Raw genomic sequence first — 21,139 nt, forward strand, 5'->3', positions numbered from 1 at the left:
CATTTTGTTTGTTTCATTAACCGGTGAATATTTTGAACCTGTTATATATTTTGAACCAGCTTTGAATTGTTGCTTTTAACAGTTCCTGGTCTGTCAGATGAGTGGATTATCTGGGATTAGCAGATTATACGTATAAAATAAAATGTGATTTTCTTTTTACGCTTTCTTCAGCAGTAAATTGCAGATAAATTGAGATATTTTTAGTCATTTATATGCAAAATAAGTCTGTCATGGGTTGAATATCAGCAGCTAGTAAATGAGAAACATTGTGCATTTAAAAATAGGTTTATGTTTTTATTTAGGTTCGTGATTTATCTCATCTGAGACGTTTTTGAGTTATTTAATGTGCAAGACCATTAATCCTGCAAGAACGATTCCTTGTTTTGAAGATTTTCACTGTGTGACATTACATTCCCAGAAGATTAATTTTTTTTGTTGAGGTTTTCAAATCTTAACCTGTTGGAGTTATCGGCTTTAAATATTAATAACTGGTTTATACTCGGGTTCTGCCATGTTTATAACCCAGAGACATTTTTCTCTTCCAGTCCAGCATCTAACCTGTTTAGAGCCACAAAGCATTTATTTTTTAATTCTACTAAATTAAATTATTCTTTAAGAACCACTGAGTCATTTCTATTTATAGACATTAAGATAAAGGACAATAGAAGATATATCTGGAAAATAATGTAAAAAAAAAAAAGATATTTCCCACAAAAATATGAAATAAATCTCAAATTTTACTGCTATTATTTTATTGAGGAAATTCAATGAAAGTCACTACTTTAAAAAAAAAAAACATTTCTAAAACCTACATTTCTTTTTATATATATGAGGTAATTTGATTTTAACTATTTAAGTTAAAAGTCATTTTAAAAAGTCAGATTCTGGAGCCTCAGATTAACTAGATTTACTTCAATAAAAGGAGAAAATCATTTCTTTGTGACTTGAGCTGCCATGTTTCGGGTTTTCTAGTTTAATTTCAAGCTGCAGTTAATTTTCTCCGCCACCAGGGGGCAGCATTTGATAAATCGCACGCAGAAGAAGACTTACTCCTCATTGATGCCGCTGTGGTGATTTGCGAACAATAACTGAGGAGTTATTTTAATCTTTATAGACGATTAGTTACATCAGGGGTGTCCAAAGTATTTCAGAGGAACATTTTAACAAACCTACAGCAGAAATTAATTCTCATTGTTAACCATTTATCTGCATTTATCTTAATTTTGGTGAAAATAGAACTACAAACCTAAAACTTAAATATACTTAGATTCATAGAATGACAGAAATCTGGCAAATTTATTAGTTATGTGTTATTTCTAAGATCAATTCACATTAATTTATACTTTAATTAATAAATGTTGTTCCACTGTTGTTATTTATTTGTGGTAGAATTTGTTGCTAAAGCCTCACTTTGACAGAATATTTTTAATTGTGAAATTTAGGTTCTAACTCTAAAATCATTTTAGAGTTTGATTGTGCTAATTGTTAAATACTAATGATTTATATGAGTGTGGACTTTGAAAAATAAAATTACGTAAATTAGGATAATGGTTTATACCATCTACATAATCTGAAAATATTTGAAGAGAAGTTTATTAGTTTTCTGCAAAAACATCTTACAAAGTGTTTTAACATAGTTTCTAGTGCAAATACTTTAGTAAAATATGACAAAACTAACTTGGAAGCTTCTTTTAAGTAAACAATTCCTTAATACAGATTTTTTTTAGAGTACTAGTTGCATTGGTAGATATAGAAAGTAATTGTTTCCATTTTATAAGTGAAATAATCTGCCAACGGAACTATTAAATCGATATTAAGGAATTATTGACTTAAAACAAGCTCCTTTTTCTACCTGAAAAGTTACTTTTATGCAAGTTTTGTTTTATTTCAAGTGTACTAAAATATTTGCACTATGAACTAAACAGAAAATACTTTGTAAGATGTTGGTTTTGCAGTGTTCAGATAGAAAATATTGTCATTTAGGACTAAAATTAGCGTGAAGGTCGGTTGGTTGTGGTTGGAGGCCATCTTTAATAGCTGTCATCAGCTGCTACTTTACTGCTTTGTTCCCAAACATCCGTCCTTTTGTCCTCCAGGTGAACAGAAGAGACGTCTGTCCTCACCTGTCCGTCTAATTCACCTGTAACAGGAGGCAAACTCTTTCTCTTTTTGGTCCATATCAAGATAATTAATGTTATCAAGGGCAGATTGTGAGAGAATATATTGATAAAACCGACTAACACACTGCAAGATATTAATAAATAGCTGTCTCTGCATTTAGTAAAATTAAGTAATATTGAAAACAAATGTTTTGCAATCAAAATCACAGATTTGCGGTGCTAATTTATAATTACATTTTTGTCTATGTCGACATAGCGGGGGAAAACTTGACGTCAAAATCAAGTTGACGCAGCAGTGTAGTAAAAAATAAGAACTGATACTGCACCTTTATGTCTTATGTTTTTGATCATTTTAAAACTTGTTCGCATGAAAAAAATGCAGGGATCTTTTGATTCTGCGTGAATTTTCATCACTTCAGAGCCGTGAAAAACTGGAGGGAATAATTGATGTGATTTGATGTCTGGAGTCTAGAAGGCCACATGAGTTTAACACTTAAAACCTCAGATTCCTACAATAAATCAGAGGAAATAGAGCAAAATGTTTTGAAAATGGTCAACCTGCTAATATTTTTGAATGAATATTTGGTAGTATTGTTTTCATTCCATCTATTAAGGTGGACGGATAAAAGCCTGATTTTATTTGTGGGACATTTTCTAAATATTTCACAAGTTCCTCAGCTCATCAAACAATGATCCTAACATGAAGGGATGGAGACCCTTAAAGGACCCCGCCCCTCACCCTCACCTGGCCCCCTGCATACCTTTGATGGCCGCCTCCTTACCTGACAGCACATAAAGAAGACTTTGTTTCAGGTTTGGCTTTAGGGAATAGTACATGGCTGCAGAGCAGCAAATCCATTGGGAAGGATAAACTCTGGTTGTTCAACTAAAATTAACCAACTTTCATGAGGTTTGATTTCTGGACATTTCTAATTCTCCCTAAGACAGGCGGGGAAAACTTTCTGTTTTTTTCAGTACTTTCTACTCTTAAAGAAAGAGTAGTACATTTCAACCAAAAAAACTCAGAAATTTTGAGATTAATCTCAAAAGTTTCTAAAAAAAAAATGTAATTTCTGAGTTTCAAAAGTTGAAAATTGTCAATTTTTGAAACTAAGAAAAATTCCAAAAATTTTCAACATGTTTTTCTAGAAAATCCCTGAAATGTATCTCAATTTCTGAGATTTTTTTATTTTATTTCTATCTACAATGTTCCTAACACATTATCATAAAAATCCCTCTCAAGTTTTGAAACTATTAATTTTTTTAATTAATTAAACAGAGACAAAATCAGGCTACTTCATTCGCCTGAGTTTAGGTTGTTTCTTTGTTTTATTTTTTGTCCTGCGACTATTTTTGACTCTACAACTTTGGCACACATGATAAAAAGTTTGTACACCCTTGTCCTAAAGCAATTACTCAGATTGTGTTGCTACAAGCATATCACATGTTTGTGCTCAGTCTTTTAAGTGGCACAGTGCTACCCGCCTCTTCCCCCTCCTTGCCCCTTGTTGGGGCTTTTTCTGTCTCTTCCTTTCTACATATCTCTCTGTAATCCTTTATCTGTCTGTGAAAGCTGTCTGGATCATCTTAAAGTCCTCTTTCAGACGCCGGCAGACTTCAAAGTGACGAGATGCACCAAGGCGAATAGGTTGGTGGAAACAGTGTTTGGACCTAAAGGAGGGTGGAGGCTGCGTTTAATCTAGCATTAATCCGTTTTGATGCCAATGGCGACGCTGTGTTTCTGCTAGCTTTACAGCTGGAAACAGTAAAAACGAGTTTCAGTAGGAAGGACCTCTGTCCCCTTTGGACCACTGTTGCAATAAGAGTGTTAATTAAATAATTTAAAAAATGACCATATAATTATCCAATTTGACATTTTGAAAAGAAATTAACTTAATGTAAATACGGCAATTAAAAATATGCTTTTTAATGACATATCATGTGAACAAACTTATTCATCTCTGATTTTCATTTCTTATTTAATGGAAACACCTTATTAACGAAATTGTGTTGACAAAGTTTTGCAAACATCTCAATTGATGATCTATTGCCCAACATTTCCATTGACAGTATAATTGCACAATTTGACATTTCAAAAATAAATTATCTTAATGGAAGAACACTAATTTCAAAAAAAAAAATCTAATTTTTTGATAAAGTTTTTAAGGTGCGTTTTGTTTTTTGTCGTATTGAAATTGGTTTATTTCACAAAACTTCAATGGAAATGCTTTTTTCGCATCACATGAGTCACATGATCAATAGCTGGATGTTACTACTGGCACAAACCACGAAGAAGAAGACAACAGGAAGTAGTTGGAGGATGATGGCACGGCTTGTTTTTATTGAGTTACTTATTCATGTGTGATTTTAAGGGATATCTGCATTTCCATTACAAATGTGCATTAAATGAAAAATCCAATTAAAACCACATTGGAATAAGTTTGTTCACATGATAAGTTGCTAAAAAACAAGCAGCACCTTCATCCTCCAACATCCTCACGTCTTTTTCTTCATGGTTTGTGATAAAGATGTTTCCATTCTAGATTTGCGAAAGAAACATATTATAATATGGCCCAAAAAAACACCTTGTCATAGCACTAAAACTTTTTATTGAAATTTTATTGCTGTTTTCATTTTGCAAATTTATTTCTAAATTCTGCTATTAGAAGGTTGATGAAAACGCAGCTACTGACTGACGTTCATATCAAGTAAGCTTCAAATGATTATAGAGCTGACACATAGAAGTTGAAGTCAGCAGCTGCATTGATGCATCTAAATGTTCATAAAATAGTCTCAGCTATCCTGCCTGCAGGTTTGAATGTACAGTTTGTCTCATCGTCTGCAGAAGAAACAACCGTCAGGCGACTGAAAGATGTTGGATAGAGCAGAAGAGCAGCAGCGACTTGACTGTCAGAGCTGGTGGTGAGACTGAGCAGAGCGCCCACCATGAACGATCCTTTGATGCCTTCGAACAAAGAGGCAGGCGTGTTCGTACCTGCTTCACACACACACACACACACACCCACACACACACACACACACACACACAGAGAGAGAGACTTTTGTCCGCTGTGATCCCAAACATCCCCTCCCAGACTCGCAGTGCTTCAAACACATCCGCCCTGAGCCCTCTGTGTGTCACTTATCTAGGTGTGTGTGCGTGTGTGTGTGTTGGTGTGTGTGTTGGTGTGTGTGTGTGTGTGCGCCAAACTCCTATCTGATCCTGGGTTGGAGGTGGAAAATCTGAGGAATGCTGTGAACAGATAATCAGTATTTACTCAATAATCATCCTGGAGTTATGGCTGAGTGTGGAGAGCACACACTGATGGCAGCATTAGGAAATGTTTTGACTTGGACAATTGTCTGGTTTTCACTCATGAGAAGAAAAAAGGCACAGAGCAGCCATGTTGTTTTGGGGGGTTTTGTATGGAAGTAAATATGTGCCATCAGGATTTGAATTAAAAATGCTTCTGAAATTTGAATGTTGTATATTTGTAATAACTTTTTCAATATATTATTTTTACAATTTATATATTTCAACACTGAAAAAGTAAGTGCAAATCTACAATATTCAAATTTCAGAGGCGTTTTTAATTCAAATCCTGATGGCACATATTTACTTCCACAGTTTTGTTGTCCTGGTTTTTAACAAATTATACTAATTTGCACAATTTTATGGACAATTGCACAATACCTCACAGTTACTGTGTTTTCATTGATCACATGATTGCGTAATTTGACATTTCGAAAATAAATTTGCTTAGTTGAAACAGGCCAAATTTGAAAAAAGTTGTTTAGCAAAATGTTTTGGTGCTAGGATGAGCTGGGGGTTCTTTTGGTTATATTGAAATTGGTTTATTTTGTAAAACTGCAATGGGAACACTTTTTCCGCATCTCAACTGCCGGATGTTACTACTGGCAGAAACCACAAAGAAAAAAACAGGAAGTAGTAAGAGGGCCATGATGTAGAAGCATGTCTTTTAATGACTTATTTTGTGAACAAACTTTTTCACGCCCTATTTTAATTTCGTTTCTCATTTAATGGAAACAACGTGTTTTTTCAACATTAGCAGAATATTGACAAAGTTTTCCACCCACTTGTAATGGATGTTCAAAGTGCAGAGGTTAAAGCAAACTTTAGCTGCATAAAACAAATGAATTTATCATCTCAGTGTTTTCAGATCGAGTCTTAGATGTGAGCTGTCTGTCTCCCTTCCTCCTTTTCTGGAGCAGCTCTGGAGGAAACATGGAGTCCACCAGTCAGAGGATTTGTTGTCATCATTAACTCTGAATTATTGCAAAACTGAAGCATTTCATCATATTCTCCACTTCTCTCCCGTCCTGTCAGCTTTTCTTCTTCTACAAGTCCCAACCTCTTAATTTAAGTGTGTGTGGGAGTGTATCAGTGGGGGGATTTTAGCTGATGGAGCGGTTCACCGTTGCCGCGGCAACAGGTGGCCAGTCCCTGACTTCTCTTTTGATCTCCTTGGAAACCAGGAAGTAGATTAGTTATAGAGTTTAGAGGGAGAAGCGGAGAATAAAAGGGGTTTAGTGAGGTGAAACAACAACGCCTCTCCTCTTTTCTGTGGTCTCAGTCCCTTCTGTTCACAAGTTTCTCCCTAAAGTTTCTCTTTGAATACTGAGATTCTCCTTCCAGCTGATCATCTGTTTACATTATGTTCACGAAACCCTGACTGTTCAGCTTAATAAACAAACAAAGAAAAATAACCAAACAGCACTCCTGATAGTTCATGAAGTTTGACTAACAATGGCTCTGATTCAGGTTTGCTCCACATCAATCGATTCATCATTAGTGTGAATCTTAAAGAATCTATTACGCAAAATTCACATTTTGCACGTTTTTGTTCTTCCATTTGGTTTTCTGGTGCTTTTAAAAACAACCCAGGTTTAAAACCAAAAAAAAACACCCAGCTGTTCTTAGGCAATAATTTAATGTTTTAAAATAAATAATAAATTAATCAATTCCAGAGTTCTGTAGGCCGTTCTATAGTTCTACATAATCAATGAAAAGTAACTAAAAGTATCTTAAAAAGGACAAATTTACAAAAATCAAAGGGCTTATTTAATACTTGAGGTCACAAAAGTAACAAAAGACAATGATCTTTTAAGCTACAAGGCCATTTTTAAGACGCCAATACATAGATTTTAAGTGGGCGTGTTTTTTATTTTTATTACTAAAAATAAAAACAAAAGACGTAAAATAAACGATTCACCGTCGAACGGTTGCCAGAAAACACCCCATGTAATCCTTCCTCTATGTTAATTAGGCTCGATTCAGCAATTTTGGAAAACGCCAAAAACGAACAGCGACAGCAATGGAGGAGATCCGAGTTCACCTCTGACCCGGAACTTAAAGTGTGCCGTCAGTTTGACCCGTGGTCAAACTGTCGGCACCGATAAAATACGGATTGATTATTTTTTGCAGGTTACGCTAGCAACCCCAGCTGAATTTTTATTTTTATTTTATTTATTTCAGTGTGGAATAATTATTAATCATCTTATGCCAGAATTAGCCATAGAGGCTAATTTTCCCTAGCAGTTTGAAGGAAGGGATTAAAAAACACTGTTAACATGCATAACAACATACATAAGATTTATAATAGAGTTCAATGTATAGCTAATAGTAATGTAATTTACAATAGACATTTATAATAAAAATAAAAACAAGCCACATCTGTAAATAAAAAAACATGAAGTTAATTTAAAAATTATAATAATTTTAATTATCTAGTAACCATTGTTTAAATGAGTTCCTGAAACATGTAATATTTCTTAGTTTAATGGTATTTATGGTATTTAAATCCTGAACAGAAAATAAAAACTGACCAAAATAACATTTCCAAAGTAGCATTTTACAGTCTCCCCTACCAACTGTTATTAAGATGAACATTATTATTTTAGTCAGAAATTCAAAAAAAAATTCCCCTCACCTAATTTCTTCAGATTAGTTTTATAATAAATCCTGTTTTGTGTAAATGAATAAAATAAAATTTTTGTGAATCTTTTGAACTTTGCTGCATTTTATCATTTTCTGTTGTTTTGAAATCAGAATGGTTAATCTGCCGAATTGTTATTCTTAGAAAATTATTAATTTACAACTAAATGAAAATGAAGCGAGTGCTGCCATCAGTGTGACCTTTGAACCTGTAAACATTGGGTGGAATGTTGGAGTGTGTCAGTGAATGAAGCTGTGCTGCATTAACACACTGCCTCCACACTCTTTTAAACCACTGCAGGTTGTTGACCTCTGCCAACCAGCAGCTACATTAATGTAAAATTAACCCAGTGAAGGTTTGTGTAGTTAAAGCAGAACCTGACATGCAGTTCCAGGGGTCAGAGTTCAGGATGTGTAACAAGAAGTATATGTGTGAGATTTTTGGACTCTGTACTGTGCAGGAAGCACATAAAACTGGAAACATTTCAACCAACCTGCTACGTTGTCTACATTCCTCACATCCTGGTGTTATGTGTGGTAGAAAACACTCTGATCTACTGATAGCAGCTTGCTAATTCAAATTTCAATTGGCGCTCGAGAGATGTAGTCTTTCAAGGGCAGATGTAATTTGAATTGAAGCTAGCGAGTTAGCATTAGCTTCTGCTAAATGCCCAATTGTTCTAGCGCCTTATCATTAGGAAAACTAATGTTTATGATTAGTTTAGGATCAACCACTGGAGTATTAATCCTCCTGCAGGGCACGGTGTGTTGCTTCAGAAAATATTGCTTGAACAAGAGGTGGCCAATCTTTCTGAACATTTATCTAAACAACCATAATCATCCATGAAATTATTCGTTTGTTTTTCAACTCATCTGCAGCTGTTACTTGTTGTAATGTCCTTCTTTCACATGGAAACAGTCGTTGTTGTTTTTGTCTGAGAACTTGCAACAAAACCAAACCTTGGCTGTAGCAAAGATCAGTGATAAACTATCTGTGGATGGATTTAAACTTGAATGTAAAACATTTGAGAATCTACTTTGTGAACAGGCATGTGTGTTACTGGGATGGAAACTCTTTCATCTTCTAAAAAGGTTCCTGTTGCTTAATTAGATGGCAGAGCTCCAGAGTCTATGAGAAACATAAACACACACACACACACGCACACACACCCCCACACACACACCTGCTCAGGTGTTTCCCGGAGGTTCATCAAACTTTCAGTCTGTGCTGGTGAGTCTTTGGGTGCAACATTTCTGACTCTTCAAGAAACTTTCCTTAGAAAACCATCCTGTCAAATCCATGTTTGCCCTTTTTCTCATGTTTAATACGGACTGCTACAAGAGCTCTTTCCTGCCAACAGCCATCATAATCTACAATAACACTTTGAAGAATCTGTGTCAATATGAGTTGCAACAACTTTTAATTTTCCTTTGGGATCAATAAAGTATTTTTGAAGTTGAACTGAAGTACTTCTTTCCCAATCTTTTTTTTACCCCTCCAGGGGGTCTTTTGTGGGCTCTAGTGCCCCTTATATGACAGTAGGCTGACAGGAAATGGGGAAGGAGAGGGGGGGAAGACATGCGGCAAATGTCGTCGGGTCCGGGAGTCGAACCCGCGACGGCCGCGTCGAGGACTCAAGGCCTCCAAATGTGGGTCGCGCTAACCACTACGCCACCACGGCACGCCACTTCTTTCCCAATCTTAAGGAATTATTGACTTAAAACAAGCTCCTATAACTTGCTGAAAAGTTACTTATAAGTTAATTTTGTCTTATTTCAAGAGTACTAAGATATCTGCACTAAATCTATAACTAAAATACTTGGTAATATTTTGTGTTTTTGCAGAGTATCAAAGAGAAAACATCAAGTAACTTTTGTAAAATCTCTTCCTGTTATGTGAGAAAGCTGAATGTTTACAGCAATTGCTCATCAGTTGTGTCTACTTTGTAAGAGAGAGATGTCAGCCGATTCCACCTAAATGAGTCCCACCAACTCCTGGCTTTTCCTGCAGCGGCAGGACAAACGTCTCCGTGGGACAGTGAGGGACAGAGGCCGGTTATCTACAGTCTCATGCTAATCCTGTGTTTCCTAAACAACCCCCTGCTGTGACTCTCCGGTTCAGGCTGTCGGTGAGTGACAACAGAAAACAGAAACGGCGAATATTTTCTAGATCCTGGTGTGAACAGCGATAGCAGAGCACCATCCATCCATTGTCTTCAGAGATCACAGGAAGAAAAGGTTCAGCAGGGAACGCCAGACATGCTGGGATACCAAGAGACACTCCGGTCTGCCAAGGACTCGTCTTCCATTACGAAGGAGACGGGTTGGGCGGCGCATATCTGACCAGAGTTTGGCAGTAACTAGTTACATTTACTCAATTACATTTACTTCAGTAACGTTTTTGGAAAATTGTACTTTTAGGATTTTTTTTTTTACTACGCTGCACTTTCTACTTTTACTTGGAAAGTATCTCTGCTCTTGAGTAAAATTTCTGGATTTTCTACCTACTGAATGAAAAACAAACATGTTTTAACCAAAGATTCACCAGACAGTCACACACCTGCAGTTTTTTATTAAAGTTTCATAAGATTTAAACTGAAAGAAACTGATTTGGAAAATCAGGTTCTTTCGACTGATTTCTTTTTTCTTTTGCCACTTCTGAAGAGCAAAACATTTCAAGATGTTGAACATTTTAAAGGTTTCGCAGCTTGTTTTGAACGTTAACCTGGATGTTGAACCGTTTTTCTCAGATAATTAACTTCCACCTGTTATCATCCGAACAAATTCCACATCTGAGTCATAAGTTAAAACCCAGGAAGAGAACTGCCTGGTTTAAAGTCAGACTCAGAAAGTTCTGGAGACAATAATTGAGAAAAATACAAAAACTAGGAAGTAAGTAACTTTTAAACAAATACAAAATCTACTAAACTGCACAGCTGTGTATCAGAACCGTTGTGGACAGAACAAATTTCTGTCCAAACAGTCAGAAATGTTGAAATTAACCTCACCTCACAAACGTTCTAGAAAAAAGCGAGGACATTTCTGAGTTTCAAAAGTTGCAAACTTACAAGAAATAAAATCAGAAATATTGAGATCAATTTCAGAAATTTTCTAGAAAAAAAGGCAAATTTTTGAGTTTGAAAGATCAAGAAATTGTAGATAAAACTCAGAAATATTGAGATTAATCCCTGGATTTTTCTAGAAAAACTTGGAAATTTACAAGTTTGAATAGTTTAGAGTCTGGTAGAAAAAAAAAGTCAGGGATTTTTAGATTAACCTCAGAATTGTCTAGAAAAAAAAATATTTTTCTGAGTTTCAAAGGTCAAAAATGTTTGACTTTCATCTCTGATGTTTCAAAATAAGACATTTCCTTATTTTCTAGAAAACTTCTGAGATAAAACTCAAAACTTCTGAGTTTTATAGCAAATGTTTGACTTTTCAAGCTCAGACATTTCTGGGGTGTTTTTTCTAGAAGATTTATGAGATTAATCCCAGAGTTGTTTTCTACCAAATTTTCAACTTTTCAAACTCAGAAATTTTCTTGCTTTTTCTAGATAATTTCTGAGTTTTTTTGTTGTTTTTTGGCTGAAATTAACTTTGTTAACTCATGTTTCATGTCTTTAGAAGGACTTTTCTTTTTGTTTCAGTAGTTGCATCATGCTTGGTGTCTTTGGAGGAACTTTAATTTTCTATTTTCAGTAGTTGCATCATGCTTGGTGTCTTTGGAGGAACTTTAATTTTCTTTTTTCAGTAGTTGCATCATGCTTGGTGTCTTTGGAGGAACTTTATTTTTCTTTTTTCAGTAGTTGCATCATGCTTGGTGTCTTTGGAGGTGTCTGAATGAACTCCAGCTCTGATTGTTCCCCGCTTTAACCACTGGGGACAGGCTGCAGAGACTCAGAGGAGGGAGGACTTCCACTGGTTCAGTTGGACTCGGTGCCACCAGGAGAGCGCACACACTGTCCAGGATTTCCCTAAGCTCTCATTTTTCTGTCCTCTCTGGAGTTAGAAACCTTCCACGGCTTCCTCCCTGCAGATGCCTCAGCTTTGCTCCAGCTAACCGCGGTTCTCACACCCCCAGCCGGACCTTCTTCCTCCCGGATCGAGTGCGCAGGTGGACCGGGATGATGGGCGCAGCCGGGTTGTTGGCGCTGCTCCTCGGCTGCTGGTGCCTCGTTGCGGCCCAGGAGCTTCCGGCCACCGGGCTGAACGGCTACAGCCTCCACCCGCCTTACTTCAACCTGGCGGAGGGCACGAAGATCACCGCCACGGCGACCTGCGGGGAGGACGAGGCCGGCCGGAGCCTGCAGGACCTGTACTGCAAGCTGGTCGGAGGCCCGGTGTCCGGAGACCCGAGCCAGACCATCCAGGTGAGTCCAGAACGTCACTAACTTCCGGTCCGGACTGGAAGCAGACCGGGAATGAGTTAATTTCGCTTCATTAATACAGACTGAGCTTAAAAATGACCTGAGAACCGCAATTACTGTCAGATTCTCTGATGTTTTCAGGTTGTGCAACTTTATTTATTCACACAAGCTCCTCTGTGTAAATATATTGGGAATAAATTGATTAATCACATGATAAATTCAAAGCTCAACATTTTCCATCTGCATGATTGATAGTTTTTCTCTTTCTCTCTCTACCAATAACTGGATGATAAAACTCTTCAGTCTGGTGTTTTGGTGTTCTCAGGATCATTTTATGAAGGTTTTGTTTTGTTTATTTACTTAATAAAGACTTAAAATGTCTTCCAGTTCTAGTGTTTATTGATCTTTGAGAATGTTTTCTTGCTTTATTTTTTGCCATTATTTGAAAATGGTCTCAAAACTACAGTATTATTGTTTATCACAATAACTTCTGGGACAATTTATCGTGACAGAGCTAAAGTTAAACCTAAAATATCTTTTTAATAGAGGAATATGTCACAAACCATGATAACCTTCTGCACTGTTGTATTTTATCTTTAAAAAGTTTCAAAAACTATAAAATTAAAGTGTTTCACAATGTAATTTAATTTTACCACAGAAAAAAATAATATTATTTTCCAATAAAAATAATAATAGAATGTGCCAATATTGATTATTTTGAAAACATTTTTAAAGATGCTTTGATTAAAAAATGTTTCATGTTTAATAACTTTAGTTTTTAGTTGAATTTTTAAAAATGTAATCTTGTCATAAGACATGATGTCATAAGGAAAACATGATTAATTTCTTACACAAAATTAATGCATTTTCAACCAGATCCAACAAAACGTCAACAATTTAAAGTTGAATTTAGATTTATTTTCTACTCTGAGTCTAATTAGATCTTTAGATGCAGCAAATCTGTGTCTGATAAGTTTAACTGTCATGCATAGACAAAAGAAATAGAATAAAATTTTATTTATTCACACAAGCCAGAAATCATTTGTTTTAATTTCGTCAGCTGTAAAAACTCCAGGATGCAAAATGTTAATGATTTTACGTCGTTAGAGGAATCTAATTCCAGAGTTGGAGAGTAACTACTTACATTTACTTGAGTAACTTTTTATTTAAATCTGCTTTTAGGTGTATATTTATACGCTGCATTTTTACTCTTGTTTGAGTAACATTTCTGGATTTTCTACCCACTGAATGAAAAACAAACATGTTTTAACCAAAACTCCACCAGATACAGACACACACCTGCAGTTTTTGTTAGTTTTGTAAGTTTTTTTACTGAAAGTAACTGATTTGGAAACATTTTGAGTTTTTTTTTGTTACTCATATGAATTATTTTACTTTTCTTCTTTAAAATACCGAAATTTCCACTTAGCTTTACATTTTGAATCTCTGATGTAATTTTTTAAGTTACTCAGGACTTGAATAGACTTTTTACCAAATACTTTTTTACTCGTACTTGAATAATTGCCTGGGCTGCTTTTTACTTTTACTTGAGTAAAAAAGTGTTGATAGTTTTACTCTTGAGAACTCGCCTCTGCCTACATCTATTTTCTGCTGTACCTTTTAGCTACAAATCATTTTAATATCACTGATTTTAACCTCCAGCTGCTCTGCCAAGTCATCATTTCATGCACCGCTGAGTTTGTAGGTCTTGGCAAAGTTTAACACGGGTCAGTTATATAAGAACAGCCGATTTCATCCGGCCTCTGTTTCTGTTCCATCTTTTTGATTTCTGGGTGAGTTTTGGGCTCTTTTTAGCTTCTGTTAACACATGAAAGCGAGTTGCAGGTTCGTGGGAGAGCACATAAAAACGTCTCTCTCCATCTCTCGGTTTTTCTCCCACCTGTTCCCCACATTCCTCCCAGCGACTGACCCGTGTCCTCCAATCAGACGGGCTTTACGCTCCCTGTTACCGGCAGGTTTTCAAGTCCTGAGGGCACCAAAAAAAACAAGAATATTCAACTTTAGTTTGGAGTTTTCCCCAGGAGGCGTACGAATGAAAATGTGCTGCTGAACTGAGATTTTTCTCCTAGATTAGGATTAATCTGCAGAGGTTGGAGAATCTTGCAGGAACTTGTTTTAAGCCTCAGGGTACATTTATTTCCAAAGTGCTCAAGCTGTTTATAGGAACTTTAAAATTCGTGCCTGTGCCTTAATTAAAGTCAAACAAGTTACTGAATTAGCACAATAGTTCAAAAGTGTGAATGTAGGATCAGCTAGATGACAGTAACTGACAGGAATAATCTCTCATTTCAAGGTTTTAACCTAATCTTTCTCTGATTTGTCTGCGTTACAACAGTTTGCCAAATTAGATTTGATTCTTTTGATTTGAGTAAGAAATACAATAAATGCTGAACAGCTGGTGAATTTCTTAAAAATAAAAGTTTACCTGCTCCCTTGAAAACTTGAATTAAGTTAACTAGACAATTGTTTTGGTTTTAATTCAGAAATTAAAGTTCATCCAGCTGAATTTAACAACAAGAAACAAGTTGTGTAAACATTGTTTTTTAAGTCCTGATTGCTCATTAATCTTCAGTTATGAGTTGTTATAACTTAATACTGTAATTTAAGCCAAATAATTATTTCACATTATTCAAAAAAAACTGTTCTAATTTCTTATTTTAAATTGCAAGACTTTAAATTCTTGATTCAACTTGCATGAATAAAATATTGACAATGCATTTTATTAAACATCATATTGAATTCTGCTCAGAAATATTTAACTTAAGCAGTTTAATAAAACATTGTTTTATTAAAGTAAAACAGAAAAAAATAAAGCAAATATATTTGCAAATTAACAGTTGCCTTACAATGAATACTTGCCTTGAAAACACACAGGAGGATACAAAAACAAGCCGCTAAGCATCCTGGGAAATAATTCCCACTCCCACATTTTTCTTCTTTCTGTTTTTTTAAGTGCAAACTTAAAAACTCCCATTTATTCTCCTTGGGTTTTTATCACAACTTACTACTAAAAATTAAGTTCAAAATCTAAAACTTGCAAGATTTCTTTAGACTTAAAGAGTAGAAGTTTAAAAATGCTATTCAAATGTTTTACAGTGTAAGATTTCATTGAGAAATCCATGAAACAGGAGAAAATGACTTTTAACCTGACTGACCTGCAGTGACATCTTTTTTTTTTACTCCAGTTTCTTCAGGCTCATACTTGTCATCCCTAAAGCTAATCGCTACAATAACTGATGGATTAGTAAATAATCAGGAGGATTATGGAGAAAAATAGACAAACTGTTTGAAGTAAAGGCTTTGACCAAGTGTTTAAAATGGTTTTCTACATTTAGTCTTGAAAAGAAAACATTAAAGGTTCATTGTTAAAGGTTCATTTCTTTGGTGCAGCACAGAAATGAATAGAATAGGTGGAACATGAATTAAAGTCTCTACTTTGACAAACAGCTGTGAAAAATAGATTTTTCCAACATGTGTAATAATCATTTTGCCTTTACTGGTGCTTAAAGAAGAACACATGAACTTCATTTTGATTTTGTATCCAATAAATAAACTTTTCATGATTAGAAATCCTCCTTACGTTTTATCCAGAAGGTTTTATGTTTTAACTAGACCCTTCAGCAAGTTGTGATTAAGCCTGTCACAAAATTTGGCCGGATGATAAATTGTCCAAGAAATTATTGCAATAAATGGTAATATTGTTGTTTTGAGACTTCAAGTAACATATTGAAAATGACATAATACATGTTTGCCGACTCAAAGCCTAATAAACTTTAATTTTGTACAGAAAAATTAAAGTTTTTCTGTACTAAAAAAACTCACGGGAACTGGAAGACATTTAAATATTCAAAATAAAGCACAACCACCAAAAGTAATAAATAAAAGCTACACACAGCTGAAACCATAAATAAAATGGATTATGAAGTCTATGACAACATATTAATATTAAATATAAATAATCAAACATATAAATGATTAATTTTAATTTATAACAGGTTTGTTTGATAATCTTTGTTTTCCAATGTGTAAATTCTCCCCATTGGAATCAAATCCGTTGTATGTCAAACATCTCCAACCTGAGATTTATTTGTGATTTCAGGTTATGAATGATTCTAGTTCAGTGAATAATTTATTGTACAGTTAGAAACTGAATCACAAAGAAGACGTGAATGGCACCAAGTTTTACGTCCACCTTGGCTCCTCTACAGACCAACTTCCTAATTACCCTCCATGTCGGCCATCTTAGGGGCAGTACTGTGACATCTGCAGCCAGGAGGACAGCGACCGAGCTCATCCCATCACCAACGCCATCGATGGGACGGAGAGATGGTGGCAGAGCCCCCCTCTGTCCCGCAGCACCGAATACAACCAGGTCAACGTTACGCTGGATCTGGGACAGGTAGGATTCACGAAAACCTCGTCATCAGAACATCTCTGTCCTTAAATGTCATTTTCTTTACTTTTGATGTCTTTCTTTGGGTCAGGCTTGGTTTCTGAGTTTAACCCTGTTGGCCTGATGTTGCATCACAGCGTTGACCTTTTCCTGCTTCCTAAGTCTTAAATCGACGCCTGATGTATAAAAGAAAACGGGATGCAGAGCTTTTCTACTAATTGTCGACACTACAACAACTATATAAGCTCAGGGAAAAGTCTTAATTAAGAAAAAATAGTGAGGGAGAGGGAAGTAGGTCAGTTATGCTAGCTTGACTTTGATAACCGTAGCATGTAGATGTTCTGTGGAATTCAATGAGTTTCGGTTCAGTTAAAAAATAAAAAATTCGACCAAAACAAAAACTCTGACAGGTCATCAGTAGAGCAGTTCGTTTACATTATTTAAACAATTGATTAGATAATTGTTTAAATTGATTTTAAACAATTTAAACAATTGTTTAAATTTAGACAATTTAAATTTGTTAGCTTAGCTAATAGCAGCTAAAGCTAATCAACCACAGTGATCATTTAGTAATAATCACAAAATAAATATCAAGTCTAAAACCGTAAAACCATAACAGACAGAATGTTCTGTTCTGTTTTGGGAAATGTTTGAGTGGTTTTTTGGTGTTAAATCCAGAAACATTAGTGGTGTTTCTGTCTGTTGCTATAGCAACGAGTCTGAGCGTAGCGTAGCCGACTCAGATAATGAGAAAAAGACGACTACAAGTGGTCTTGAGTTATTTATTTCTTTGCTGTGGCACTCTGCACTAAATTAATAATACCTTCATATCCAGGTTTCATTTAGCTGATGGAGTTATTCTACCGCAGCAGCGCTTCTATGGACGACATGTGAATGAAAAGCCTTTTTGCCCCCCCGCATTATGCGCATGTCCATATATAAACAATATATGTATATATAAACAATAACACGCAGGGGCTCCATGTCTAAAAGGATGAACTTGATCTTTTCAGATCAGTTACAACTTTGATTTTTAAGAAAGTGGCCATTTGAAAACATGAAGACTAATCACTGGGAAAGGACAACGTCTTTGTAATCCATTGCAAAATATTCAACAAGAAAACAAGTTTTTAAAATGTTAAATCTTTGTCCAATGTTTGTGGCTGCAGTAAAATGTTGTGCGCATCTCTTGAATATATTATAGGGCTGAAACGATTAGAGGTTTAGCGTTAGCCTATGCTGAATAGGCTACTGTATTGGTGTAGCGCTTTAGCGTTAGCAGAACTAAAGTTTGATTAGTGCTTTACGGTTAGCAGAAGTAATTTTTTAATAATTAGTGGAGCACACAACTTATGGATCACCATGTTATTGTTTAGTGTCTTATCTCCATGTAAATCAAAATATTTCTGTTTTTGAACTGTTTTATTACCAAGAACAGATCTGAGTGTTCAGAGTTTATCTGCCTGATGGCTCTTCTTAGCTCATCACTGCTGCAACTGGGCTGAATGAAATGAGTCAAAGAAATGCGCTCCCACACTTTTGTAGCATATATTTTCACTTTTTAGCACTCATCCTGGACTCCTCTCTAACCTTTTTTGTTGTTTCTTTGGAGTATTCCTCTTGAACCTCTTTATGCTCCTGAATGCAGCTCTTTTGTTCCTGGCAGTCGTGCTCGAGTGCCTTCCACCTGTGTGTAAATCTGTGATCTTGTGTCTTCAGTAAGTGTGATTTGTGTGATTTGTGTGATTGTGTTACAGTGCCAGGCACAGACATGTTTGAAAGAGTATGGGAATGAATAGCATTGATATTTCCAGAGAACTTTGAACCTAATGAGGCTGTTTTCCCCCAGAGGAACCTGAATTCAGCTCGTCTCATTATTCAGGAATGAATGGCTGCTTAAAACTGAAAGGAGAAACTTAAACTGGTACCATTTGGATTTCTGCTCTGTCTGGTCAAACAAATAATAATTACACATGAATCAATCAAGCTGGGAATGTTTTGGTGGTGAACTATGAACATGAATAGATTCAGTTTTATTCTGTTTGAACTGAATATCAATTAACCTGAGAGATTCACCATAATCTGTTACACTTTCTTACTACTTTTATTTGAGTACAATTTTTGGATTCTCTATCCTCCTGTGGTGAACTCCATGTGGGCCAAAAACAGGAAATGGACTACTAGGGCATTCTGGGTAAATGCAACCAAATCAAACATGTTAGCCTAGCGCTAGCTGGAGAAATGAATCTTGGTCTTTCAGTGAAGACAAAAGAGAAATCATTAAATCCGACACCACTCCATTTTTGTTTACAATTCGTGAAGAAGGAAGTTGCACTGAGTGTTTTCTTCAGAGGTTTTTGTGTTGTTTTATTCAGTTGTTCTTGTTGCAGCGCCCCCACAGGTGAGGAGGGGAACAGCTCAAAGGGTTTGGTTGGTTTGACACAAAATTGGAACAAATGTTGCAATTTTGGTCCCAAATTAAACCCAATCTACCGGACTATCAGGTGTGAAAACACTCTCAGGTATGTTTTTGGTCTGTTGGTCAAAGCATTGCCAAGTAAAGTTTTTAAAACCCAACTTTAGAAATTTGAGCTCTTCTAAACCGGCTTGTTGCGGCTGATTTAAATGGTTGTACATCAGAACGGAGCGCTACAAGAGCAGCTTTACTGAGACAACAGGCACAGAGGGGGGAGCCTCTGCAGTTACCCGGCTACGGTTTTATCCTGAAAGAATGTAGGTGGGTTTGAGTTTGTGTCAGTGACACGGTGCAGACGACCCTGCCTCCAACTAAATGAAAGAGAAAGAGGGAGAGATTGGAATTTAAGTTAACCTGTCCCAACCTGCAGAGAGGACGTTTGCCCCCTGGTTTTACCCTCCCTGCACCTTAAAACGGTCAGATTCACAGATGGAGCTGTAGAAATGTCAAATTGAACAAATTTCTGCTTTTTAGTTACATTTCCACAGGATTTTCATAGATTTTTAGCTGAGGTGGGTGGAGTAGCCAAAAATTACACTCAAGTAAGAGTAAAAAAGTGTTTGGTAAAAAGTCTACTCAAGAACTGGGTTTTGATCAAAATGTCAATCATTTAAAATTTAAAAAATACACCAAAATATAAGGTTAAGTGGAAATTTTGGTATTTTAAGGACAAAAAAACAATAATTAATGTTTCCAAATCAGTTTCTTTAAATAAAAATCTTTAACTGCAGGTGTGTGTCTTTATCTGGTGGATTTTTGATTGAAACATGAAAGTCCAGGAATTAAGTCAAGCAAAAATGTCAATTTTCTTAGCTGCAGACGCATGTCTTTCCACCAAAGGAATGTTATGTTGCTGCATTTTTAGGCAATACAAAGTTTTTTTTCTTATTTAGAAAGGACATATTTGTTTATTTACATCATTTTGTGCATTTCTGATAATATGTAAAAAAAAAAAAAAAGAGTTGGGAGGTTAAATAAAAAATTGCAGCTAATTGATCAAATCAATTACTAAAAATAATTGTCAGTTGCAGCTTCACTTTATTCCTTTTTACGTTTTGCTTTATTACATTCATTGTTCTGTAATTTGATGTGAAATGTGGGAGGAGGATTTGAGAAGTGGAAAATGACTCATTTATTCCCCATTTAAGCAGGAATAAAATCGCTTTCATTGCATGCCCAGGTGTGATTGCTTCATTCCACAGATGTGTGGTAGTGGAAGAAGTGTTGTCACAGGTAAAGGGGAGGAGAAAAAACTACCTGGAGGAGGAGAGGCGAAGCAAAAAGTGAGCAGAAGCAAACAGGAAGGGGAGGAGAGGAAAGAGGGATGAAACATGGGGGGAAAACAGACATGAGGCGGAAGGAGGAGGAAAGAACAGGGGATGCTTGTCTGTTTCAGAACATATAATTAGAGCACACTATGCTGTGTGGGCGTGTGTGTGTGTGTGTGTGTGAGAAAGAGAGTAAAAACAACCTGGTTTCTTGTAATCAGATCCGTCAGCAGCTTTCAGCCTAAAGCCCTGCAGAGCTGAGCTACGTTTTCTTCTGGTTTTACCTATTTCATGATTTTCATGTCATTTTTTTCAGTTATTCACTGCAAAAACACAGAAGCTTACCAAGTAATTTTGGTCTAGTTTTTAGTGCAAATATCTTATTACACAGGAAATAAGACAAAGCTAATTTAGAAGTTTCTATTCAGCAAGAAATAGAAGCTTGTTTTAAGTCAATAATTCCTTAATATTGATAATAAGCACTAATTTCATTGGCAGATAATTTCACTTATTAGATGAGAAAAATGTATTGTTATAA

At 35.8% G+C, this 21,139-nt stretch overlaps 1 protein-coding gene across 3 annotated transcripts in view; it reads left to right on the plus strand.

Moving 5' to 3' along the window:
* The first annotated feature begins 11,977 nt into the window (after positions 1-11,977).
* lama5 (laminin, alpha 5) overlaps positions 11,978-21,139 on the plus strand; it is a 96,346-nt gene continuing 87,184 nt past the window's right edge. For all 3 annotated transcript variants that reach the window (XM_032560267.1, XM_032560275.1, XM_032560283.1), the window contains exons 1-2: positions 11,978-12,446; positions 16,711-16,863. In XM_032560267.1, coding sequence (XP_032416158.1) covers positions 12,201-12,446; positions 16,711-16,863 — 399 coding nt within the window. In that variant the 5' untranslated portion in view covers positions 11,978-12,200. The remainder of the gene's footprint in view (positions 12,447-16,710; positions 16,864-21,139) is intronic.

Source organism: Xiphophorus hellerii, chromosome 1, assembly GCF_003331165.1.
Source record: "Xiphophorus hellerii strain 12219 chromosome 1, Xiphophorus_hellerii-4.1, whole genome shotgun sequence".
NCBI lineage: Eukaryota > Metazoa > Chordata > Actinopteri > Cyprinodontiformes > Poeciliidae > Xiphophorus > Xiphophorus hellerii.